Source organism: Neoarius graeffei, chromosome 13, assembly GCF_027579695.1.
Source record: "Neoarius graeffei isolate fNeoGra1 chromosome 13, fNeoGra1.pri, whole genome shotgun sequence".
NCBI lineage: Eukaryota > Metazoa > Chordata > Actinopteri > Siluriformes > Ariidae > Neoarius > Neoarius graeffei.
The window spans coordinates 64,987,771-65,015,077 of NC_083581.1; the positions used below are offsets into that span (position 1 = coordinate 64,987,771).

Below are 27,307 nucleotides of genomic sequence, written 5' to 3' on the forward strand. Positions count from 1 at the left end.
TCCGCCCCTCATTTATGTCCCTGTCTATTATGAGCAGCTGACCTTGCTTCTGCTTATATCTGTTCCTGGACTTTTGCCTGTGGAGGTTATTCTGATCTATGAGTGGCCTTTTGGAATATGAAAACCTGTTTGGAACCTGTGTTTTGATTTTTTGAGGACTGGAAATATTTCAGTGAGTGACTTTGAACCTGAAAACCAGTTTGGAGTTTTTTGCTTTCTTGAGCTGTTTTGTTTGATTTTGTGGGCTGGATGGATCCAGTGCCAAACCATTGAACTGCAAACATGTTGGCATGGTGTGGTACCCAAACTGTTGAACTGCAAACATGTTGGCATGGTGTGGTACCCAAACTGTTGAACTGCAAACATTTTGGAATGGTGTGGTACCCAAACTGTTGAACTGCAAACATTTTGGAATGGTGTGGTACCTCTCCTACTAATGGTGGTTGGTTGGACTGGCAGGCTGGAAGTGGATGGTTAAAAAAAAAAACACTCGGGTGTAAATCTACGAGTTCAGTGAAATGTACAAAAATGATATGTACTGATATGTAATTTAGTTCAATTTAATGATATGCAATTTAGTTGTATGTATAAAATGATACAAATATACAAATACACTGGCATCCTACTCATCCTGGCAGCTCAAAGATGTAATTTAAGAATTAAGTGTGCTACTTTTCTTACTGTCACGTGTGTGTGTGTGTGTGTGTGTGTGTGTGTGTGTGTGTGTGTGTGTGTGTTACTTTTCTGGATGGATCCAGTGCCATTCTATTGAACTGCAAACATTTTTCTGCTCTGCCTTTGTTGACTGAGAACTAAAATAAATGTCAATGTGATCTGCATTTGGGTCTCTGTCAGTGAAGGCCTTACAATAACACTAAAGCTTTTCCGGTTTATGTTCGATATGTATGAATTTGGTGCTGGCCCGGCCCGCCTGGCAAATTTCAAAAGTCAATGTGGCCCCTGAGACAAAAAGTTTGCCCACCCCTGCTCTAAATTGTCCATAAGTGTGAATGGTTGAGAGGAGAAAGCCTCTATTATAATAATCCAGTAAAGGCAACGGGAAACCACTACTGTAATGTTCCTGAGAGACTTTGATGGCTGAAGCCGTCAGAGCGGCCACGTCACTGTAACGATATGCCAAAATGGATGGGTGGAAGGAAAAATTATAGAGGCACAAAAGTGGCAACTTAAAAGAAGTTGATAGACCATGAGTAATATCACCAGCTAGCGATAGCAAGCTAGGTTAACCAAAATATTTTAGCAAACAGTTCGTGCCATGTTTAAGAAGCATTACACACAGGTAACCTTGGCTTCATCAGCCCAATGGTATGAGAATTTATATACTGTAGCAGTTAAGGCAGTTTAGTTCCAATTACAAGACTAAGAACCATGATAATTTCAACAAGATAAATACAATTTTCAGCAAACAACGAATACAAGAGAGTCAAGCCCGAGGCAGGGACACCATTGAAGAAATGGTATGGGCCAGTGTAGGGGTGTTTCAAAGTGTAATTTACATGAAACTGGTGAAACGTAGTGTTCATTATTTAAAATAATTCTAGAAATCTAAAGCGCTCCTCCAAGGAAAGTTGTGTACTTGCTAAACACAAAGCAGCGTGAAGCACACTATCGTTCTTCAGTTTACTTAATAATAATAATAATATTATTATTATTATTATTATCTCCTTACTGTTTTCCCCAAGCAGCCAGGAGTCCACCAATGCCGCTTTTCCACTACCAACGCGGCTGAGTTGGGCTGAGCCGTGCCGTGCTGAGTCGAGCTGAGTGGGGCTGTTGGAGTTGCATTTCGACTACAACCGCGCTGAACCGTGCTGGCTGGAAGTGGGTGGACACATTGGGTGGAGTTAGCGAAAGTGGGTGGACGTCACGTGATGTCGTTAGGCGGCGCAAACAGTGACATCAGTGATCTTTTAAGCGGTAGTCTCACGACCCGGATAGTAAACAATAAACATGGAGTCGTTAGTGTTGCTGGTCTTGGTGCTGTGGCTTGTTGTCACCGACAACGCCAACAGATGAGGCGAGGCGCATAAGGCTTCAGAAATTCTCGTAATTCGTAATTCTTCTTCTTCCGGGTTTACGGTGTTTACAGATCCCAGCGTGCTCATGGGGCGTGTGTGGGCATGCGAGGACACTCCTCCTCACCAATCAGTGCACAGGGGAGTGTCTCCTCACGCCCCTAGCCTCACTCGGCTCGGTTTGACTCGCTTCAGCCCCACTCCAAAACCGTGCGAGTTTTGGGTGCTGAGTAGGGCTGAAGCGAGCCGAGTCGCGCCACTCTGAGGTAGTCGAAACGCGAGCCGTGTCGGGCTGAAGTGAGCTGAAGTAGACCCCGAAGCCGCCGCCAGGCGCCGCTAAAACCGCCATTTAGAATTTGAGCCGCCGCCAGCCAATAATTTTGTAAGCCAATTTGAACCGCTATCTAATAAAATTTGGCTGAGCCACTAAGAATTGTGTACATCAAATAATGGGTTTATCCACATCATGAGCTACAAGAAAAGTGACACAAACATGATCAACTGTACACACTAGTAGTAACACAATAGAGACGTATAGGCATACACTGTAGAGATTTAGAACTGATATCACAGCACAGAGAGCCACCACAAGCTTGCCGTTGTGACTACCTGTCTGGCTTCCCGCCCCTCACACCGTTACCACGATACACTGGGGAACCCGGGAACCCACCCAGAGCATCAATCGACTCCGATATCGACAAGATGGCTGCATTCTTTGCCGCTGCTGAGGGAAAGTGTAAAGGTATTTTTTTTTTGTTTGTTTCACATACTTCGAGATTGATAAAAAAAAAAGTACTCCACCACTCTACTTTCATCATAGTAAGATAGCTGCCAGTCCTTCACTGGTCATTGCTAGGTGAGAGTAGATAGCTAGATGCCTTCCTCGAACAATCCAGATTAGCTTATTATTAGCATTGAACTACAATCTTGCTAGATTTATATTTACAATGAAGTAAGAGACCAGGGGACCTGTGGTAATTTGCTATTTATTCCCCCCATTTGTTTGATCCGTTCGCCCGGATATATGCCACACAGTGACGTCCAGTATCAGCCATTTGTAGCCATAAACATTTTGGTGGCTGCAGCAGCCATTAAGGTTTTGGCTGAGTCAGCTAGCCAGCCAATAATTTCATCAGCCAGCCATTATCCTGAAAACAAACGGCTTCGGGGTCTAAGCTGAAGTGAGCTGAAAAAGGGTAGTGGAAAAGGGCCACAAGTGAACTGTCTAAGCTGCAGAGCATAGAGACCTGTAAAATGAAAACTCTTTGCCTTAAAAAGATATGGACACCATTCCAACTCGGACACGTCCAGCCTGAACTGGTGTAGTGCGCTTGTATACAGCTTTTGGATAGACGCACCTGTTCTCATTGTCATTTTCCTGTTGTTTCCCCCATTGAAAAAAAATCTCGGTTTAAACTAGCTCAACTCGCAGCATGACAGGACACTTCGTACTCTTAAATTTTTTTTTTTTATGATCTACATGGAGCTGGGGAGATTAAGAGAGGGTGTAGCATGAGTTAAATAGAGATTTTAGAGCGCGAGGCACGCAGTTTGACAGGACACCAAGTTTTCTCGCAAAACTCCATTCATTTGAATGGGGAGGGATATGTCACACAGTCTCTCTGTTAATTTACCCAGCACCATGTAGATCATGTTTATAAAAAAAAAAAAGGCACGAAGTATCATGTCATGCTATGAGTTGAGCCATTTTAAACTAAGACTTTAGAGCACGCAAGCACACACACACTATGCCACACACTTTCTGTAGATCATGTAAAACAGATTTTGTAGTATGAGGTCTCATGTCTGATTCAATTTCTGTCAGTAACACTTTGCCACAGCTGATCAAGCACACTTCGCATTTTCTCTGCGGAAATGCAGTCTATTTCCAGCTTGTGCTTTTTTTTAGCATCACTGTGGCATTTATATACTACACAATGAGGTATACTCGTTTAAAAACTGAAATTTGGTAAAAAAAATACTTGTAAAATTACGATGTAAACGGAATATAAACAGCTGAGTCGCTCCAAGCGACCGCTACATGACCTCATCGCATACGTCACCACTGCAGGAAGCCCATCTGGCATCTCATCTCATCTCATTATCTCTAGCAGCTTTATCCTGTTCTACAGGGTCGCAGGCAAGCTGGAGCCTATCTCAGCTGACTACGGGCGAAAGGCGGGGTACACCCTGGACAAGTCGCCAGGTCATCACAGGGCTGACACATAGACACAGACAACCATTCACACTCACATTCACACCTACGGTCAATTTAGAGTCACCAGTTAACCTAACCTGCATGTCTTTGGACTGTGGGGGAAACCGGAGCACCCAGAGGAAACCCACGCGGACACGGGGAGAACATGCAAACTCCGCACAGAAAGGCCCTCGCCGGCCACGGGGCTCGAACCCAGACCTTCTTGCTGTGAGGCGACAGCGCTAACCACTACACCACCGTGCCACCCCCCCATCTGGCATTTTAAAGAAAATTCATTTTTCTCGAACACTATTTGGTCTCTGAAAATGAAAGTTTGATTTTTGAAATCTGTGACTGCTTTTACCAAAAAAAAAAAAGCTTCAAAATAAATCCACTGGAGGATCCTTTTAAGAACCACCACAAGCATTTCTCCTTATGTTCTTTAGGAAGGTTTAATGTTTATTTAATATTCTTATAACAAACTAACCTTTTTTAAAATTTCAGAGGGTAGTTTGAATACATTGCCAAATAGCAACATGGTACAATAAAGAAAGTAGCTTTATTAGACATTTTATTTTTGTCAGTAAATCGCTTGATTCGCAAGTCAGGGTGACGGATGATCCGGAACTTATCCTGGAAACACAGGGTGCGAGGTGAAGACACACCCTGAATGGGACGCCAAACCATTTCAGGGTTTGGCGTCCCATTCAGGGAGCGTCTTCACCTCGCACCCTGTCTGGGCTCACGCTAGCCGCTCGCACGTCCGCAAATTGCGAAGTTTTATTCCAATTTGCGAAAAGAAAATCATCTGTATTCGCATTTTATGCGAAAGTCATTTAAAGTTTAAGCAAAATCCATCAAACAATTGCGATTTCTCAAGATAAACAGTACCTTTCGTGTCCATCTTCGATGTTTTTGATTTATAACCAACGCCCCCGAGTTTCGAAGCTTCTTATTGGTTGACCGCAAATTACGTCTTCCAATAGCATCGGACCTTACATATAAAATGATCAATTTCCGAGTTGCGCTGATAATGTCGGCAATTCTCGCTCATTAGTGAACAAGATTATAGCGAGGTTTGTTTAAAATACATTATCCGACTTTACGTATGACAAAAACTTATTTAAAAAGTGAGATAACATATTAGAATATTCTGTTAGCTTTCTCAGTTAGGGATAAAAATACGATATAACCATTCTAAAGACGTATTTTCTACATAATATCAACCCTGACAGAACTTTGGAAGAACTCACAGATGAACCAGGATATATCGACCAAGTGTACCTTGTTTTCAGAGCGTTTTGACACGCATGGTTCAAAGTTTTGACTGCAAGTGTTTCATTTGAGAAATTAATGGTGAATATCATTATATTTGGGTTATGAGATTAATTTATAAGAAACAACCATTGATTTTAGCTCCCTGAGCTCCCTTCATCCTACTCATAAAGACACCCCCCTCCCCCTAAACACACACACAAAATCCCAATCACACACATCTCAATCATGAACAGACACACACACACACACACACACACACACACACACACACATACATACATACACACACACAATCCCAACCACACACATACACACGTCTCAATAATGAAAACACACACACACACACACACACACACACACGAGGCAATACCAGTGGTTGAGATGTTAAAATAGAATTTTGAAAAAAAAAAAAATTTATATATTAGCAAGGCCAGTCACTGATATTGGTCAAGTCCGACACTGATGTTGACCAGGCCAACTTGGCCAGATCAAATTTATACATGACCTTGGGTTACCATGGACCTCTAAATGGCCTCTAACTCCCAAACCATGGCAGATGAAGCTTAAGTTTGTATGAGCAATTAATATGAAATCAGCATTTTCCTGAACATAGCATACATGACCTCGGGGGACCTTGAAAGGTCAGACTCGAGGTCGCTCAACTTGAATTGCCTACAACTCCCAAACCATGGCAGATAGAGCTCAAATTTGTATAGGCCACTAATATAAAGTGATATATCACCTTTCCATTGAACATAGTTTATATGACTCTGTAAGGTTGCTCAACCTTGAATATTGTATACTCCCTAAACCATGGCAGACAGAGTTCAAGTTTGTGTGATCAGCTAATATAAAGCCGTATATCAGCTCTTAAATATGCTCTAGCTTGGCTAATGCATTTCACATCTTTCAGGCCAGTCTGAGTAGTCCTTGCAAGGTGCGAGTTGATGAATTCTCCACAGCCCTCATTCCCCCAGATTCGCCCTGTCCAAATGTCAAAAACAGCAATCTGAGAGTGATCCAAACACTTGGTGATGGGAATTGCATGTTCAACAGCCTGTCCCTGTCTATAGGGGTGTTCACATGGCAACTTTTACTCCGGTGTAGCACCGGGGCTGCCCCGGTAGAGCGTTCACACGGTACAAAGTTATACCGGTGTAGTCCCTGAAAGCTGCTTAAACCGGTGCAAATCTAACCTTGCTCAGGAGGTGGTTTAAGAAATTTACTCCGGAGTAAATGCTAGTTTGCGGGGCAGCACCGATATAAAATGGGACGTCTGAACGCTACAGGGGTAGACTCGCTACGCGTGAGGAGAGTTGATTACATACGGGCATTGCATAATTTGCATCCTGGTATTTTGCGCTTCCAAAATGGCGAATATCAACAACAACAGAACTGCGTGTCTTCCAGTGTTGCCAGATTGGGCGGTTTTAAGTGCATTTTGGCGGATTTGAACATATTTTGGGCTGAAAAATGTCAGCAGTATCTGGCAACACTGGTGTCTTCATCCACGTTGTTTTCCCGGCGCTTGGTGATGCCATGACAACCGGGAAAAGGAAGTACATTTTCACGCATGCGCATATTTCATTTCCGCGTTATTACTATTGTATAGCACGGTTGCAAAAACTGCCGTGTGAACGCAAGTGGGGCTGCACCGGTGCTAACACGCTTCTCTCTAGTAAGCAGGTTTGTGACGTGTGAACGCTCCACAAAATTTACACCGGTGTAAGATATATCGCAACAAAATACATCGGTGCAGCATCGATGCAAATATGTGCCGTGTGAACACCCCTTATAAGGGGTATATATATATATATATATATATATATATATATATATATATATATATATATACCTATCACAGTAGATGGTATAAATTAAAAAACATTTAGAAGTATAACATATCTTGCTAAAAAAAAAATTGTTCTTTTCGCATTTCTTGCTAAGCGAAATTGCAAATTGCTAAAGAAAAATTTGAGTCTTTAGCACTTTTCGCTAAAACAATTTGGGTCCTAGAGTGAGCACAGCCTGCGTTTCCAGGAGAAGTTCCGGATCATCCGTGACGCTGACTTGCGAATCAAGCGATTTACTGACAAAAATAATGAGTTTTCTTTAAAATGCCAGATGGGGGGCGGCATATACAGTCACACCCTTTTAGACCGAAAGGCATTTGAAAGGTGGGAAGAAAGCCATATGGATACAAGAAAACTATGAAATTCTACATAAACAGTAACTTCAGGATCAAATCTGCAATTCTGGAGCTATGAGGTGGCACTGCTCGTGTAACTTTTAAGAAACAATCCAAGCATTTGTCTTTAAATTCTTTGAACAAGTTTAAAGTAGGCATATCAGACGCTCGCTGGCCGGTGTGTGAAAATTGTGCATGCAGACGCTCATCTGAGTTTCCAAATCTGTCACTGCTTAACTCTTGAATGTTTTCTATCATGAATACGATCAGTAAAAAGATTATAATCTCTGCTTTCCAAAGAAACCATCTCGTTAAGATCTGTTCAGTACTTTGGGAGTAATGGCAGGTTGAAGTTGGTACAACAGAGTTCACTCTCTGCTTGTGTGACGTCGGGAAACTGCCAGTGTTTTCTGAGTCACGGGAAAGCAGTCAGGTTCTTGCTCTCTTCTGATCGGTTTCTCACTGGATTACTCGTGAATATCAATCAGATAACTTCTATAGAGATGTTCTCACCGTTTCTGATGAAGTATTCAGCAAAATTTTCCATCAGCTAGTTTTGATGTTCTGATTCATGGGAGACTTTGAAGTGAGTTTTCATAGCTTTACCTACTTATTTTTTTCAAATCAAACTGATTCATGGGAACAAATAACTATTTTAGAATATAACTGGAGTTGTTTAAACGTTGAGATCTTAGTGGTCGGAATGAGATTTAAAAAACCCGGAAGTCAGAAACACGAGTGTCAATTTCAGTTCAATGAACTGGAATTGCTTACTGGATGTGGATCACACAATTTTTTCGAGGTTCGCCTTGAAAACTGAATATTAATCAAAATAATCATTTATATTCTTTCATATGAATACTAGTAGGCCCTACTTAGAAATATAAAGCCTTACAGAGCACAAACAGGGTATTAGAAATAATCTTATTACTTTTTTATTGAGTGTACTGATTTAACATTTTAACCTAATTAACACTAACTTGCATAATTTGTTTTTACTAATTTTTCAAACTTTGTATTCAGTATACAACCATCTATGTGCCTGACAATTTCTATGTAAATATCTTGGAAAATAGAAAAAAAGTTATGAAGAAAAAAAAATTTGATCTCCTTGGTTAATGAGGGCCATTTTGGACCATGTGATCCTTGTACAGAATATTACAGCAGTTTTCTAAAAAATAAGCCTTTTTTTCCCAAATCTTTGATTTGTAATATCTCAAGATGTAAAAAGAAGTATGCTCAGGGATGAGAGTGGGTGGTCACCAAAAAAGCAGAAAACAAAGATGGCGCCTGAAGCCGGGGGTCTGGGAGGGATACCCCCCCAGGAAAATTTTGAAAAATAAGGCCTTACAAACCACTTTTCCTGCAATCTGAGCTGTAGTAGATAAAAAAAATCTGTTGTCTTTTTTATATATTTACATGAAAATATGTTTCAAATCAATAGGAGTATTGTTTGAATTCAAAATAAAATCACATTCTACATTCAAGGGTATGGTTATAATTTATGAGCAACAAAAATGACAAACTAAATTCACATTAAACGTAAGTTTTATTAATTATCAAAATGTTCATATATTAAATTAAATTTCTTAGGGAGAAAAGGTCAGTCACCCCATGTCCTCATTAGTTGCATATGATTTCAAAAAGTCTTTTGAAATATTTAAGTTTTCAAAACTGTCAGCATTAATTCAGATTTACTGACCATCATATACATGTTCAATGTATTAAATCAAACGAATGCTAAGTTTATGGGATAATGTCTGTGTACACTTTATACAAGTATTTATAGTTCACAGTCACTTCTCATTTTCATTTAATAATTTCGAATTCTTCTTCAGCCTTTTGGCCAAAGACAAAAGCTTGTCAGTCCTCTCTCTGTTTTTTATACCAGCATCGATTTCACGTACCTTCGCTTCGTCTCGCTTGTCAATTGTATTCGGCATTTTGAGTAAAAAAGCCAATACGAAAGAGAAACGTATTTTTGAAGCGCAGCGACGATGAACATGTGCAAGTTTCGATAAAATAGAACGATGCGGGTACTTTTGTAAGAACTGTTATGATTGGCTTTTGTTCTCTCCCACACTCTTGTAACAACTGTTATGATTGGCTATCATGCTCTCGCCAGCGATGTTTTGGCCAATTACATTGTAGATAACACGTATTCTACCGCGAGACTTAGCGAGACTAAAGATGGCGAAAATGTAAACATGTAACATCGTCGTACGCTTGAGTATCACGAAGGAACATACCCCAACCCCCCTCAATGAAAAAAAAAAAAAAAATCTCAACAGATTTGGCATAATATTGATTTTCGCTCAGAAAAAGCAGAAATCCGCCGAAAAGCGGAAAACTCTCATCCCTGTATGCTGTTCTGAATTCAATGAGCGCAGTTTCAAGCAATTTGGATGGAATTTGAATTTTCACCTGATATGCCTGTTTAAAGTCTTATTTAGGAGGGTTTGGTCCTCTGTCACTGCCACCCCATAATTTTCACCCTGCTATTATCAGTCTGCTTTCAGTCTCATTGTTTTTGTAATTTTTACTTTTTTTCCCCTTATTGAAAGAGGTATTTTCAAGAGGCACTCAAGCGTCATGAGCAGAGAGCTACACACTGCAACCACAGATAGGATTTCTGCACAAAGAAGGCTTTATACACAAATGAGTCCCCTTTAAAAAAAAAAAAAAAAAACATTTATACAAGTTTTCCCACTTTGCCATTACAGTTCTTCTACAAATAAATCAAACGAAGAAGCAAAACAGAACAGAAACTACAAAATAAGTCCAACTTAAGGGTTAAAGATTTATGAATCAATATCATAAAAATTACAAAATGGATACAGAGAATCATCTAATTCCATGGTCGCAATTTTCACAGACATGCTGCACAAAGCTGAAAGCAACCTTTTTTTTTTAAACAAACAAACATATGATTTGCGGTACTTGGCATCAACATAAGTCAAATTATTAACTATATAACATAAGGAGAAAAATTCATTATTACCTTACACTACTAAAATATAAATCTTTTTGGTAAAGTTGAGCCACTTTGTGCTGTGTGCCAAGGTCTTACATGAAAAGCCTACCCGAGAACACAAACCAAGGGTTCTTAGAATAAAAACAAAACAAAAAGCCTGTGGTTCCAGTAGTGCCGTGTTCGATTTGTACTTGTGTGCTTAAATGTGATCAGTATCTGTTTCGTTAGTAGTTATTGAATCAATGTCTAAGACATTTAAAGTATATAAAAAGGTTGATACACTAGTATCGTGCACTATGGATTCAGCCTACATTTGTAGATGTGATTTTGTAAGAACAATGACAACAACTTAATCTTTCATCTTTGCCATGGATAAAACCTCTATGTAAACACAGCCTGACAAACCGGTATACTTACAATAGAAATCAAATAAAATGTGCAGTTTTACCTTACCCTGATGCTTTCTTCCCTTTCCTGGAATCAACAATAGCTCCTTTCACTAAACCTGTGACCTGCTGACAGTCAACACATATTTTCGAGACTCAATTATCTTTTAAGCTCATGTGTTGAGAGTGACAGACAGAGAGAGAGAGAGAGAGAGAGAGAGAGAGAGAGAGAGAGGATCCACCCATTAAATCTACCAGACTTGCGTCTTTGTGCAAATACAGGAAATACCTCCTCCTCCTCATCTCCACACCTACAGTGGGGCAATAAAATATTTAGTCAGTCACCAATTGTGCAAGTTCTCCCACTTAAAAAAAGATGAGAGAGGCCTGTAATTTTCATCATAGGTACACTTCAACTATGAGAGACAGAATGAGAAAAAAAAAAAAAATCCAGAAAATCACACTGTCTGATTTTTAAAGAATTTATTTGCAAATTATGGTGGAAAATAAGTATTTGGTCAATAACAAAAGTTCATCTCAGTACTTTGTTATATACCCTTTGTTGGCAATGACAGAGGTCAAATGTTTTCTGTAAGTCTTCACAAGGTTTTCTCACACTGTTGCTGGTATTTTGGCCCATTCCTCCATGCAGATCTCCTCTAGAGCAGTGATGTTTTGGGGCTGTCGCTGGGCAACACAGACTTTCAACTCCCTCCAAAGATTTTCTATGGGGTTGAGATCTGGAGACTGGCTAGGCCACTCCAGGACCTTGAAATGCTTCTTACGAAGCCACTCCTTCGTTGCCCGGGCGGTGTGTTTGGGATCATTGTCATGCTGAAAGACCCAGCCATGTTTCATCTTCAATGCCCTTGCTGATGGAAGGAGGTTTTCACTCAAAATCTCACGATACATGGCCCCATTCATTCTTTCCTTTACACGGATCAGTCGTCCTGGTCCCTTTGCAGAAAAACAGTCCCAAAGCATGATGTTTCCACCCCCATGCTTCACAGTAGGTACGGTGTTCTTTGGATGCAACTCAGCATTCTTTCTCCTCCAAACACGACAAGTTGAGTTTTTACCAAAAAGTTCTATTTTGGTTTCATCTGACCATATGACATTCTCCCAATCCTCTTCTGGATCATCCAAATGCTCTCTTCAGACGGGCCTGGACATGTACTGGCTTAAGCAGGGGGACACGTCTGGCACTGCAGGATTTGAGTCCCTGGCGGCGTAGTGTGTTACTGATGGTAGCCTTTGTTACTTTGGTCCCAGCTCTCTGCAGGTCATTCACTAGGTCCCCCTGTGTGGTTCTGGGATTTTTGCTCACCGTTCTTGTGATCATTTTGACCCCACGGGGTGAGATCTTGCGTGGAGCCCCAGATCGAGGGAGATTATCAGTGGTCTTGTATGTCTTCCATTTTCTAATAATTGCTCCCACAGTTGATTTCTTCACACCAAGCTGCTTACCTATTGCAGATTCAGTCTTCCCAGCCTGGTGCAGGTCTACAATTTTGTTTCTGCTGTCCTTTGACAGCTCTTTGGTCTTGGCCATAGTAGAGTTTGGAGTGTGACTGTTTGAGGTTGTGGACAGGTGTCTTTTATACTGATAACGAGTTCAAACAGGTGCCATTAATACAGGTAACGAGTGGAGGACAGCGGAGCCTCTTAAAGAAGTTGTTACAGGTCTGTGAGAGCCAGAAATCTTGCTTGTTTGTAGGTGACCAAATACTTATTTTACCGAGGAATTTACCAATTAATTCATTAAAAATCCTACAATGTGATTTCCTGGATTCTTTCCCCCCATTCTGTCTCTCATAGTTGAAGTGTACCTATGATGAAAATTACAGGCCTCTCTCACCTTTTTAAGTGGGAGAACTTGCACAATTGGTGGCTGACTAAACACTTTTTTGCCCCACTGTACATCCTTCTGTAAGTGTACCAGTACTTCAGAGGAGGTACAGTCCCTTACTACTGTCTGTTTTCTTTTACAGAGTTTTAAAATGTCTGATCAGAGCTTTTAAAAGCTAGATGCAGACTTTTGTAAATGAGCTGAGGTTCAACATCCTGATTTGGTGTTCATACAGCTGTAACCGATCATTTCAGTCTGACGTGTTCATGAGGTTCATTTAAAGGCTTAAGAAGGTGAAAGAGCAATAACAGGTACTGCTGTTGCTTATAATCAGTGGGTTTAAATATGATTTAGTTAGCACTCCACCTGTGGCTTTGTTAACACCAGAGGTGGACAAAGTACCCAACTTCATTACTTAAGTCAAAGTACAGATCCCACTGGTCAAATGTTACTCCGGTACAAGTGAAAGTTGTCCTGTCAAATTTTTATTTAAAGTACTGAAGTACTTGCTTTTAAAAATACTTAAGTATTAAAAGTACATTTTCTGTCAATGCATCGTTGTATTATTGCCACAATGCTTACAAAACCTAATGCTGTTACCAAAGACAGAAATGTGAATTCATAAAATGAACGCATGCTGTGCCATCATGGTGGTTTAATGTTAAGCTAGCTAGTCAGTGAAACTCCACCTGATGTGCTAGCAAATTCTTTTCAAACTCGAAATCATATTGGGTAGCTAACGCTACTAGAAAAGAGATTTCTACATTGTTTATTTGGCAAGATTATGCTAAAACATTTCTGAAAGGACTTCAGATAAGTTAATGTTATTCATGTTAGCGTAACTCTGTTTTTACATGCTAACTAAGTGTCCACGTTAACTAGCTATGTATAAACATTAGCCGTGGACAAGGCGATGGCAACTTGGCAGGCAAATCCATAGAAAGTCATTTGACTAACCAGACTGCATAGTTATTGCAACATTATCACTAGCTCTAAAAGCACAGACAACTTTGTTGCAAGCTTTCTCTTGGAATAAAACATTTACATTCCTCAATATGCTTCCACAGGTTGGATGGCAAGTTTTTGTAGGCCGTGATGTGGTTCATTTTCGGCAAACAAAGCAAACATTTAAAACAAAATTAATCTTTAATCCTTTCAGAAAACTCAAACATGGATTCTAGCTATAGCCATGGGGGCATGCATTCCCCAAAAGAACCGCCTCCTTCCATTCTGCCATCAATCGATCGTGTTAAATAATGATGCTGAGAAATCACTGAACTTGATTTTATACAGTCTATGGATATATACAGTCTATGAGAGGCTGTCTCAGTGTCACCTGCGAAAAAAACAATCACGTTTTAGAAAAGAAAAAAACAAAACATCCACTTTCAAAGCTGCATCATAGTAACGAGGGCCTTGATAGAAACGTAGTGGAGTAAAAAGTACGATATTTGCTTTTCAAATGTAGTGAAGTTCGTCATAAGTTTCCAAAAACAAAAAACCTCAAAGTACAGATCCTCAAAAAGCGTACTGAAGTAAATGTACTTTGTTACTGTCCACCTCTGGTTAACACAGCTGTCTGGTAAACAGGGGATTTTTGGGGCAATGGTGGGTCGATGATTGATTAAAGGGAGCATCTTGGGTATATTAAGGAGCAAAATCAATGCAATTCTCTTATTTTATATTAAACTTTGGTCAAATATCTGTCACATTTTGCATTTTGTGCAATTTTTTTACCTTGCGCAATACCAGAAAAATTCAGCTGAAATCAAGCCATTTGAGGCGAATTGGTCCGCCTCTGAAGAAACTTGGTATTTGGATTTCCTGGGAAACATTGATTTTCGTGACGTCAGGTGCGGGACGCCTCCTTCTGGATCCCATGTCAGCGTTGGTTTGTTTATGAGAATACGACCTGGTGGTTTTCTGCAAATTTCTTCAACGTTATCATGTAATTATTAAAATGGTTAACAGATGTATTGTAGGAGGGTGTAGCAACACCAATCTTGATGGGATTAGTACTCATCGTTTTCCAAAAGACCAGACAACGAGAGAGAAATGGGAGCGCTTCGTGCGAGGCACCCGGAAAAACTGGCAACATGCAACAGACCACAGTACCATATGCGGGGCTCACTTCATAAAGCCTGACGACTTTGAGAACTATTTGCAGTGGGAAATGGGCTTCAAGAAGCAACTTGATCTGAAAAAAGGCACAGTTCCATCTGTTAGAATGCCCAAACCAATACCGCCTCCATGTGTCAGCGTCACCAAAGGAGCCAGCCGTGTTCGTCTCCCCTGACAGAAGGCGAAGTGCCGCATCCACTGAGGCCCTCGAAGCCAAGGACCAAGCAGAGCCGAGAAAAAGACCAAGAAAATCGGCAATTCACAAGTTGACTGTTGCCAGGGTAAGAAATAAGAGAGACTATACTCTAAAATATGTGTTCCTGTGTTTGTGTGGTACACGGATAATGTTATTTATTGACACACACAAAAGTAAACAACACGAAAGCGCTGGGCGATAACCCTGGTGCAAATCCTACACAGGATCCTGTAGGATCCTATAGGATCTTATTTAGGAATGGGATCCTGAATAGGATCCTACATAGGAACAGGATCCTATTTAAGATCCTGAATAGGATCCTATGTAGAAATAGGATCCTGCACATGATTACATTCCTATTTAAGATAAAAATAGAAATATAGAATGTAGAAATAGGATCCTATATAAGATCCTGTGCAGAATCCTAAATAGGATCCTAGAAGGAGCCAAAATCTTGGAAGTGATAGGATCTTGAACATGATCCTGTATAAGATCTTGAAAAAGTATCAGGATCCTGTAAAAGATCCTAAGTAGGATCCTGAATAAGATCCTAGCTCATATGCTTCAGGATCCTAAGTAGGCTCTTGAAGGATCTTAAACAAGATTTTGAGTGGGATCCTGAATAAGATCCTAACTCAAATGCTTCAGGATCCTGAGTATGATCTTGTAGGATCTTAAACAAGATCTTGAGTAGGATCCCGAATGAGATCCTAACTCAATTGCAGCAGGATCCTGTGTAGGATCTTGTAGGATCTTAAACAAGATCTTGAACAGGATCCTAACTGGATACCAACAGGATCCTGGGTATGTTCTTGTAGGATCTTAACAAGATCCTAAGTAGGATCCTGAATAAGATCCTAACTGGATACCAACAGGATCCTGAGTAGGTTCTTGCCGAACGAATTCCCAATACTCTGATTCAGCAAATACAGGGTAGCATGGAAACAAGGCTTGCTAGCCCTAAATTCTTGAATAGATAGTGCATTTAAATTTTTTTTGCGAGGTTTTTTTAAACTTAAATAAATATCCTTCTGTACAAGAGCAGAAGAGGGCTCACACATACTATATGTGATTTAGGGTTTAAATATAGCTAAATATGATGACCTTTATTTCAACAAACCATAATAATGTGAATATGGAAGACAATTTTAACTATTCCATGATAATATTTCAGAGTTACAGTTTTCATGAGTTTGCTTGAATAAAGTTATAAAGAGCAGTGTTCCATATTTATTCAACTATGAAACCTAGTACAATCAACAGCATGTTTGGTTGAAAAATAACCTTCATAATAATGTGATTCATCTAAAAACCCTGGTGCAAATCCTGGCCAGGATTCTACCAGGATCCTAGCAGGATCTTACCAGGATCCTAACCAGGATCTTGTACAGGATCTGAAATATAATCCTAAAGGATCTTGTCCAAGATCCTACAGGATCCTGTAGGATATTGTATGATCCTGTTCAAGATCCTGTAGGATGTTGTAGGATCCTGTACAGGATCCTGTAGGATGTTGTAGGATCCTGTACAGGATCCTGTAGGATGTTGTAGGATCCTTCACAAAATCCTGTAGGATCTTACCAGGATCCTATAGGATCCTGTACAAGATCCTGGTTAGGATCCTACAGGATCTTGTACAAGATCCTGGTTAGGATCCTACAGGATCTTGTACAGGATCCTGTAGGATCTTGGACAAGATCCTTTAGGATTATATTTCAGATCCTGTACAAGATCCTGGTTAGGATCCTGGTAAGATCCTGCTAGGATCCTGGTAGGATCCTGCCAGGATTTGCACCAGGGAATACTTCACATCTATCAAGGGATATGCGTGTCAGGGCTTGAGAGCTTGGGACCTGTCAAACACATTAAATGTATATACAACCCTGCTTAGCCGAGTCCATGTGTGTAGCTTATGAAAGCTTTCTCCTACAGTAGCCAGTACTCTTTTAAATGAAGAAATATATAAATACATAATAGTAATTTTGAATTACTATTGAATACTTGAAACAGATGAAGCCCCAATTCTGACATCTCATTATATTCTTCATCCAAAGGTGAAGTAACACTGCGCTCAGGCGACAATTCCATATTTCAATGCAAAATCGCTCGCTGCTAAACTTGGTCTACACAGACTGTGCACTGAATCTCTCAGCCTGCTGGCGGATCCGCACGTGACATCACGAATCTGGATCGATATGGCTCCAGACTCCTTTGGGATTTTTTCCAGACGCGTTTTATTTTATTTTTTTGCTGTAGACAGTTGGCCTTGTGCAAAATTACCCTTCTGTATGAGTGTGTAAAGGAACATACTTTCATATTAAAAAACCCCACTAAATTGGTCCAGAATATGCCCTTTAAGACTCTGGGTTGCTGATCAGAGTTCATGCTGGCACTGTTGGGGCCCTTGAGCAAGGCCCTTAACCCTGTTCTATCTGCTTTAGGAACACTGTTTGATGGCTGAACTAAAGACTTTCACTGTGTTGTAAAGAACCTGTGACAAATAAAGGCTTGTTCTTAGTCTTGTATGGATATAAATGTTAACAAGGTGTGCCTTAAGGAAATACTTCGAATATTTACTAGCCTTATGAAGAGATCTTGATGTGTATAAGCCCTGTAAATATTATTTTTTCCAGATTGGACACCCAAGGATGACTGTCAGAGCAATGGAAAGATCCAATGAGCAGAATAGAGTCAACTGCATGCTTCCAAACAACACGAATAGTTTATCATTCAACAACAGACAACTTATGAAAGGTCTACACAATGTCATCATTCATCCAGGAAACAGCACCAGTCGACTGAGAAGTTCCTGCCATGGCAGATACAATACTGCAACACTAAAGGTCCAAAAACAAAACACAGAGACTGGTATATATTCAGTACAGATCTTTAAACCTCCATCAAACTCACCTGAAGTGTCCATTTTTTTAACAGAACTGATTACTATAAATCCATTTTGCTTTACTGCAGCAGAGTCACTGGTCTACACCATCTGTTTCTTTCTATAACTGAAGAAAGAAACCGAGACTAAGGTTTCCCAACACATGACGAGTTCTCATCTTCTTCCTTTGTGTGCATAGAGACCAATGAACCGGTTTGATACTGCCGCCTGGTGGTCATGTGGTGTAAATGCTCATACGCCAAATTCTGATACTTCCTCTTCTTTTGGCTGCTCCCGATTAGGGGTCGCCACAGCGGATCTTTCGTCTCCATTGCTCCCTGTCTTCCGCATCCTTCTCTTCCACTTTCATGTCCTCTCTCACCATACAAGAACAGTTTCTTCCCTCAGGCTGTCTCTGTGATGAACAGCTAAAATCCAGATTCATATATCAGCAATATCACTTGCAAAATATCTGCACACTCATACTGTAATTCTGTGCTCACTGTTACTTATATATTTTTTTACTTATTTAACCCTTTGATGCAAAACATGGGTCAAAAGTGACCCGGCTGAGTTTTTATCTTCTATATCTTTGCAATAAATTAATTCCATCATTCAGTATTCAAGATATTCCTCAATTAACTTGTTTTTGATCATCATACATCCTTATTTTATTTTTTCCTTTCTTACTTTTTGAATAAAAACCCTTTTTGTATCACTACCCTTCTAATGCACAACATGGGTCAAAAACGACCTGCATTTATTTCCCAGGTTATTTCATGTATGGCTGAGTGTTTCTATGATATATTTTTGAAATAAATTCATTTTGTCATTTACTTTTCCAAATATGCAGTAAATATCTTGTTTTTGTTTAGCACAAATCATCATTTTTATTTTCCCTTTCTTAAGTTATGAACAAGCACAGCTTTTGTAATTCTACATCAAGTTTACACACATGGGTCAGAACCGACCCGCATGCATTTACTCCAGCGTTTGGTGGGAACTGTGAATTGTGCTTGTGTCAGACATTTCACAGCTCAGCACAGCGCCCTTTGCCCATCTAATACATGCAAGTAATGTTTTTCAATTGTTCGAACATTACCTTAGAAAAAAATTGATTATGTTTAGGTTACCTTGAGAGTGAGTCGATTACTTGTCAGAAAGTTACAAGTGATTACTATTAGCTACCTAGTGTTGACATATTCTACTTTAGTTAGCTAATTTTATTGTAGTTGGCTTAGCTAACTACATAGTTAATAAATAAATAACTGGCCCCATTCACTGCTAAAGTAATTACTTGAAACAAATTATTATTATAGTATTAAGACATTTAATTTTAAATCACACTTGGATGACCCATGTGTAGTAATATAAAAAGTATTTTTGTTCATAAAGTAGGAAATAAAAAAAAATAAATGATTTGTGGTAATTAAAAACAAGATATTTAAAGAATACTTGGAATATTCAATCATAAAATAAATTGATTTCAAAAGATAGAGCAAAGAAAAACTCAGTCAGCATGAAATAACCTGGAAAATGAATGCGGGTCATTTTTGACCCATGTTGTGCATTAGAAGGGGTGTGCATATGTTTTGCATCAAAGGGTTAAAGTGCCATTCCACCATTGGATGTATTCTTTGGCATAAAATACAATATATTTTATGACAACATGACTAGACAGAGAAATCTTTTAGCTTCAAAATGATATATCAAACATAATTTTTTGACGACAAGTATATTAATTTTGCGACCAAAGTCACCTACCCTTTTAATTTCCGCACGGTAGTGAAACGTGATGTCATCGGCAGGTTCCCCTTCTTGTGTACCACGTGTCGGTCTATTTTTAGACCAGGAAACCCCCAAAGTGAGAGAGTCATTTCTCCTCGTATATGGGGGCCAAAAAAATTGCGAAAAATTTTGAGTTAATCTTTCAGTTAGCTAGATTTATTGGTATTAGCTAGATTTATTGGTATTATTTTTATCGCGTTCTATCCGCCATTGCTGATAATATGTGCCACGTCACACGTCATGTGGTACACAAGAAGGGGAACCTGCCGATGACATCACGCGTGGAAATTAAAAGGGTAGGTGACTTTGGTCGCAAAATTAATATACTTGTCGTTGTCAAAAAATTATGTTTGATATATATTATTTTAAAGCTAAAAGATTTCTCTATCTAGTGATACCATTTATATATGTTGTCAAAATATATTGTATTTTATGCCAAAGAATACATCCAATGGTGGAATGGCACTTTAAATTTACTATTCGGGGTGGCACGGTGGTGTAGTGGTTAGCGCTGTCGCCTCACAGCAAGAAGGTCCGGGTTCGAGCCCCGTGGCCAGCGAGGGCCTTTCTGTGTGGAGTTTGCATGTTCTCGCCGTGTCCGCGTGGGTTTCCTCTGGGTGCTCCGGTTTCCCCCACAGTCCAAAGACATGCAGGTTAGGTTAACTGGTGACTCTAAATTGACCGTAGGTGTGAATGTGAGTGTGAATGGTTGTCTGTGTCTATGTGTCAGCCCTGTGATGACCTGGCGACTTGTCCAGGGTGTACCCCGCCTTTCGCCCGTAGTCAGCTGGGATAGGCTCCAGCTCACCTGCGACCCTGTAGAACAGGATAAAGCGGCTAGAGATATTGAGATGAGAAATTTACTATTCATCTTTGCACTATGCACCATATTGCACCAAAAGGGAAATCCTTTCTGTGATAAACAGCTAAAATCCAGATTCATATATCAGTAATATCACTTGTAAAATATCTGAACACTTATACCGTCATTCTGTGCACACTGGTTACTTTATATTTATTTAACTATTCCATACTTGACTTACCTGGATTACTTTGCACTATGCAACTATTTTTGTTGTTGTTGTTTGCTTGTTTGTTTGTTTTGTGTATACGCTTTTTTATCTGTTTTGTACTATGAGAGCTAAGTGAACCGGAGTCAAATTCCTCGTGTGTCCCCACATACCTGGCAATAAAAGTGTTTCTGATTCTGATATCCATGTATCTTCTCTTTGGCCTTCCTTGTTTCCGTGTGCCTGGCAGCTCCATCCTCAATATTCTTCTTCCAACATGCTCTACATCTCTTCTCAGGATGTGCCCATACCATCTCAGTCTCATCTCTCTTAGCTTAATTCCCAAGCTCTCCCTCTGTGCTAATTCCTTATCCTGTCCCACCTCCCATCGCAAACCTTAACATCCTCAACTCCGCCACCTCCAACTTTGCCTCCTGTCTCTTCGTTAAGGGTACGGTCTCCAATCCATACATCACAGCTGCTCTCTCTGCTGTCTTATACATCTTACCTTTCACTTTTGCTGGGACTTTCCTATCACAAATGACTCCCGAAATTCTTCTCCAACTGCTCCACCCTGCCTGCACACTCTCTCTCTCTCTCTCTCTCTCTCTCTCTCACCTCACTATCGCAGCCCCCATTTTCCTGCACAGTTGACCCCAGGTACTTGAATTCACTAACTTTCTTTATGTCTACTCCTTGCATCTTCATTACACTCTCATCCCCATTCTCATTGATGCACATGTATTCTGTTTTGCTACTGCTCACCTTCATTCCTCTTCGTTCCAATGCATACCTCCATCTCTCCAAGCCCAACTTAACCTCTTTTCTACTTTCACCACATACCACAACATCATCTGCAAACATCATGTTCCATGGTGACTCTTGCCTCACTTCGTCCGTCAAGCTATCCATCACTATGGCAAACAAAAAAGGACTCAAAGCAGATCCTTGATGGAGTCCCACCTTCACCTTGAACCATTCAGTCGTTCCAACTGCACACCTCACTGCTGTTTCACTGTTCTCATACATGTCTTGCACCACTCTAATATACTTCTCATTCACTCCACTCTTTCTCATACAATACCATCACTCATCTCTCGGCACTCTATCTATGCCTTCTCCAGGTCTACAAACACACAATGTAGCTTTCTCTGGCCTTCTCTGTTCTTCTCCATTAACATTCTTAAATTCGTCTGATTGGACAGTCAAAACTGCGGTCAAAATGTTTCTGACGCCCTCTTGTGGCTGGCAAAATTTTTATTTTTATTTTATTTATTTATTTATTTATTTTTATCCCCGTCGATTCTCATGTTAGTGAATGAGAGATCTTTCATTTTAAAGCCAGGGTTGGTAATTTTGGAGAAACCAGCAGGAGTAAGCTATATTTTGAAAGTATCCAACTGACAAAAATCCCACCTCCTTCCTCCAGAGCCACGCCTCGATAACATACAGTGGTGCTTGAAAGTTTGTGAACCCTTTAGAATTTTCTATATTTCTGCATAAATATGACCTAAAACATCATCAGATTTTCACACAAGTCCTAAAAGTAGATAAAGAGAACCCAGTTAAACAAATGAGACAAAAATATTATACTTGGTCATTTATTTATTTAGGAAAATGATCCAATATTACATATCTGTGAGTGGCAAAAGGATGTGAACCTTTGCTTTCAGTATCTGGTGTGACCCCCTTGTGCAGCAATAACTGCAGCTAAACGTTTCCGGTAAGCGTTGATCAGTCCTGCACACTGGCTTGGAGGAATTTTAGCCCGTTCCTCCGTACAGAACAGCTTCAACTCTGGGATGTTGGTGGGTTTTCTCATATGAACTGCTCGCTTCAGGTCCTTCCACAACATTTCGATTGGATTAAGGTCAGAACTTTGACTTGGCCATTCCAAAACATTAACTTTATTCTTCTTTAACCATTCTTTGGTAGAACAACTTGTGTGCTTGGGGTTGTTGTTTTGCTGCATGACCCACCTTCTCTTGAGATTCAGTTCATGGACAGATGTCCTGACATTTTCCTTCAGAATTCGTTGGTATAATTCAGAATTCATTGTTCCATCAATGATGGCAAGCCGTCCTGGCCCAGATGCAGCAAAACAGGCCCAAACCATGATACTACCATCACCATGTTTCACAGATGGGATACGGTTCTTATGCTGGAATGCAGTGTTTTCCTTTCTCCAAACATAACGCTTCTCATTTCAACCAAAAAGTTCTATTTTGGTCTCATCCATCCACAAAACATTTTTCCAATAGCCTTCTGGCTTGTCCACGTGATCTTTAGCAAACTGCAGACAAGCAGCAATAGTCTTTTTGGAGAGCAGTGGCTTTCTCCTTGCAACCCTGCCATGCGCACCATTGTTGTTCAGTGTTCTCCTGATGGTGGACTCATGAACATTAACATTAGCCAATGTGAGAGAGGCCTTCAATTGCTTAGACCAGGGGTGTCAAACCTGATCCATAAAGGGCAGTGTGGCTGCAGGTTTTCATTCCAGCCATGCAGCAGCACCCTGATTTGGCTTATTCAATCAACTGACACACCCACCCTTTAATCAAGGGTGGGTGTGGCTGCAAGTATTTGACTGTGTGAAGACAGTTCAGTTGATTGAATGAGCCAAGTCAGGTGTGCTGCTGCATGGCTGGAATGAAAACCTGCAGCCACAAGGCCCTTTATGGATCAGGTTTGACACCCCTGGCTTAGACGTTACCCTGGGGTCCTTTGTGACCTCGCCGACTATTACATGCCTTGCTCTTGGAGTGATCTTTGTTGGTTGACCACTCCTGGGGAGGGTAACATCCATCCTTCCATCTATCCATTATCGGTAGCCGCTTATCCTGCCCTACAGGGTCACAGGCAAGCTGGAGCCTATCCCAGCTGACTATGGGTGAGAGGCGGGGTACACTCTGGACAAGTCGCCAGATCATCGCAGGGCTAACACATAGACACAGTCAACCATTCACGCTCACATTCACACCTACGGTCAATTTAGAGCCACCAATTAGCCTAACCTGCATGCCTTTGGACTGTGGGGGGGAAAAGGAGCACCCGGAGGAAACCCATGCAGACACGGGGAGAACATGCAAACTCCACACAGAAAGGCCCTTGCCCATCGCTGGGCTCAAACCCAGGACCTTCTTGCTGTGAGGCGCCAGTGCTAACCACTACACCACCGTGCTGCCCTTGGGAGGGTAACAATGGTCTTGAATTTCCTCCATTTGTACACAGTCTGTCTGACTGTGGATTGGTGGAGTCCAAACTCTTTAGAGATGGTTTCGTAACCTTTACCAGCTTGATGAACATCAACAACGTTTTTCTGAGATCCTCAGAAATCTCCTTTGTTCATGCCATGATACACTTCCACAAATATGTGTTGTGAAGATCAGACTTTGATGGATCCCTGTTCTTTAAATAAAACAGGGTGCCCACTCACACCTGATTGTCATCCCATTGATCGAAAACACCTGACTCTAATTTCACCTTCAAATTAACTGCTAATCCTAGAGGTTCACATATTTTAGCTACTCACAGATATGTAATCTCGTCTCGTCTCGTCTTCTTCCGCTTATCCAGGACCGGGTCGCGGAGGCAGAAGTCTAAGCATGGAAGCCCAAACTTCCCTTTCCCCAGACACCTCGGCCAGCTCCTCGGGAAGAACACCGAGGCGTTCCCAGGCCAGCCGAGAGACATAGTCCCTCCAGCGTGTCCTGGGTCTTCCCCGGGGCCTCCTCCCGGGGGGACATGCCTGGAACACCTCCCCAGGGAGGCGTCCAGGAGGCATCCGAAAAAGATGCCCGAGCCACCTCAGCTGGTTCCTCTCGATGTGGAGGAGCAGCGGCTCTACTCCGAGCTCCTCCCGAGTGACTGTGCTTCTCACCCTATCTCTAAGGGAGCGCCCAGCCACCCTGCGAAGGAAACTCATTTCAGCCGCTTGTATCCGCGATCTTGTTCTTTCTGTCATTACCCAAAGCTCATGACCATAGGTGAGAGTCGGAACGTAGATCGACCGGTAAATTGAGAGCTTCGCCTTTTGGCTCAGCTCCTTCTTCACCACGACGGACCGGTAAAGCGACCGCATCACTGCGGAGGCTGCACCGATCCGCCTGTCGATCTCACGCTCCATCCTTCCCTCACTCGTGAACAAGATCCCGAGATACTTAAACTCCTCCACTTGAGGCAGGACTTCTCCACCAACCTGGAGAGGGCAAGCCACCCTTTTCCGGTCGAGAACCATGGCCTCGGACTTGGAGGTGCTGATTCTCATCCCAGCCGCTTCACACTCGACTGCAAACCGCCCCAGTGCATGCTGAAGGTCCTGGTTTGAAGAAGCCAACAGGACAACATCATCCGCAAAAAGCAGAGATGAAATCCTGTGGTTCCCAAACAGGATTCCTTCCGGCCCCTGGCTGCGCCTAGAAATTCTGTCCATAAAAATTATGAACAGAACCGGTGACAAAGGGCAGCCCTGACGGAGTCCAACATGCACTGGGAACAGGTCTGACTTACTGCCGGCAATGCGAACCAGACTCCTGCTCCGTTCGTACAGGGACCGGACAGCCCTTAGCAAAGAGCCCCGAACCCCATACTCCCGAAGCACCCCCCACAGAATACCACGGGGGACACGGTCGAATGCCTTCTCCAGATCCACAAAGCACATGTGGACTGGTTGGGCAAACTCCCATGAACCCTCGAGCACCCTATGAAGGGTATAGAGCTGGTCCAGTGTTCCGCGACCAGGACGAAAACCGCATTGTTCCTCCTGGATCCGAGGTTCGACTATCGGTCGAATTCTCCTCTCCAGTACCCTGGAGTAAACTTTCCCTGGGAGGCTGAGAAGTGTGATTCCCCTATAATTGGAGCACACTCTCCGGTCCCCTTTCTTAAAAAGAGGGACCACCACCCCAGTCTGCCACTCCAGAGGCACTGTCCCCGACCGCCACGCGATGTTGCAGAGGCGTGTCAACCAAGACAGCCCCACAACATCCAGAGACTTGAGATACTCAGGGCGGATCTCATCCACCCCCGGTGCCTTGCCACCGAGGAGCTTGCAAACCACCTCAGTGACTTCGGCTTGGGTAATGGACGAGTCCACCTCTGAGTCATCAGCCTCCGTCTCCTCAGTGGAAGACATGACGGTGGGATTGAGGAGATCCTCAAAGTATTCCTTCCACCGCCCGACAATGTCCCCAGTCGAGGTCAACAGCTCCCCACCCGCACTGTAAACAGTGTTGGCAGAGTACTGCTTCCCCCTCCTGAGGCGCCGGACGGTTTGCCAGAATTTCTTCGAGGCCGACCGATAGTCCTTCTCCATGGCCTCCCCGAACTCCTCCCAGTTCCGAGTTTTTGCCTCCGCAACTGCCCGAGCTGCAGCACGCCTGGCCTGCCGATACCCGTCGGCTGCCTCAGGAGTCCCGGAGGTCAACATGGCCCGATAGGACTCCTTCTTCAGCTTGACGGCATCCCTTACTTCCGGTGTCCACCACCGGGTTCGGGGATTGCCGCCACGACAGGCACCGGAGACCTTGCGGCCACAGCTCCGAACAGCTGCGTCCACAATGGAGGTAGAGAACATGGTCCACTCAGACTCAATGTCCCCCGCCTCCCTCGGAAGCTGGGAAAAGCTCTCCCGGAGGTGGGAGTTAAAGACCTCCCCAACAGAGTGCTCGGCCAGACGTTCCCAGCAGACCCTCACCATACGTTTGGGCCTGCCAGGTCTGTCCAGCTTCCTCCTCCGCCAGCGGATCCAACTCACCACCAGGTGGTGATCAGTTGACAACTCAGCCCCTCTCTTCACCCGAGTGTCCAAGACATAGGGTCGGAGATCAGATGACACGACTACAAAGTCGATCATCGACCTCCGACCTAAGGTGTCCTGGTGCCACGTGCACTTATGGACACCCCTATGCTCGAACATGGTGTTCGTTATGGACAAACTGTGACTAGCACAGAAGTCCAATAACAAAACACCACTCGGGTTCAGATCGGGGAGGCCGTTCCTCCCAACCACACCCCTCCAGGTGTCACTGTCATCGCCCACGTGAGCATTGAAGTCCCCCAGTAGCACAATGGAGTCCCCAGTCTGAGCACCCCTCAGTACCTCTCCCAGGGACTCCAAGAAGGCCGGATACTCTATACTGCTATTTGGCCCGTAGGCACAAACAACAGCAAGAGCCCTCTCCCCAATCCGAAGGCGCAGAGAGGCGACCCTCTCGTTCACTGGGGTAAACTCCAACACATGGCGGCTGAGCTGGGGAGCTATAAGGAAGCCCACACCAGCCCGCCGCCGCTCACCATGGGCGACTCCAGAGAAGTGGAAAGTCCAGCCCCTCTCGAGGAGCTGGGTTCCAGAGCCCAAGCTGTGCGTGGAGGTGAGCCCGACTATCTCTAGCCGGTACCTCTC

At 42.3% G+C, this 27,307-nt stretch overlaps 1 protein-coding gene across 4 annotated transcripts in view; it reads right to left on the bottom strand.

The window, feature by feature from the left end:
* Positions 1 to 18,278, bottom strand: part of atp13a2 (ATPase cation transporting 13A2) — a 106,947-nt gene extending 88,669 nt beyond the window's left edge. For 3 of the 4 annotated variants that reach the window (XM_060938337.1, XM_060938335.1, XM_060938338.1), the window contains exon 1: positions 18,136 to 18,278. In XM_060938337.1, coding sequence (XP_060794320.1) covers positions 18,136 to 18,148 — 13 coding nt within the window. In that variant the 5' untranslated portion in view covers positions 18,149 to 18,278. Of the gene's footprint in view, positions 1 to 11,121; positions 11,264 to 18,135 lie in introns of those variants that run through there. The other variant, XM_060938336.1, reaches the window with a different exon arrangement.
* Positions 18,279 to 27,307: the final 9,029 nt, after the last annotated feature.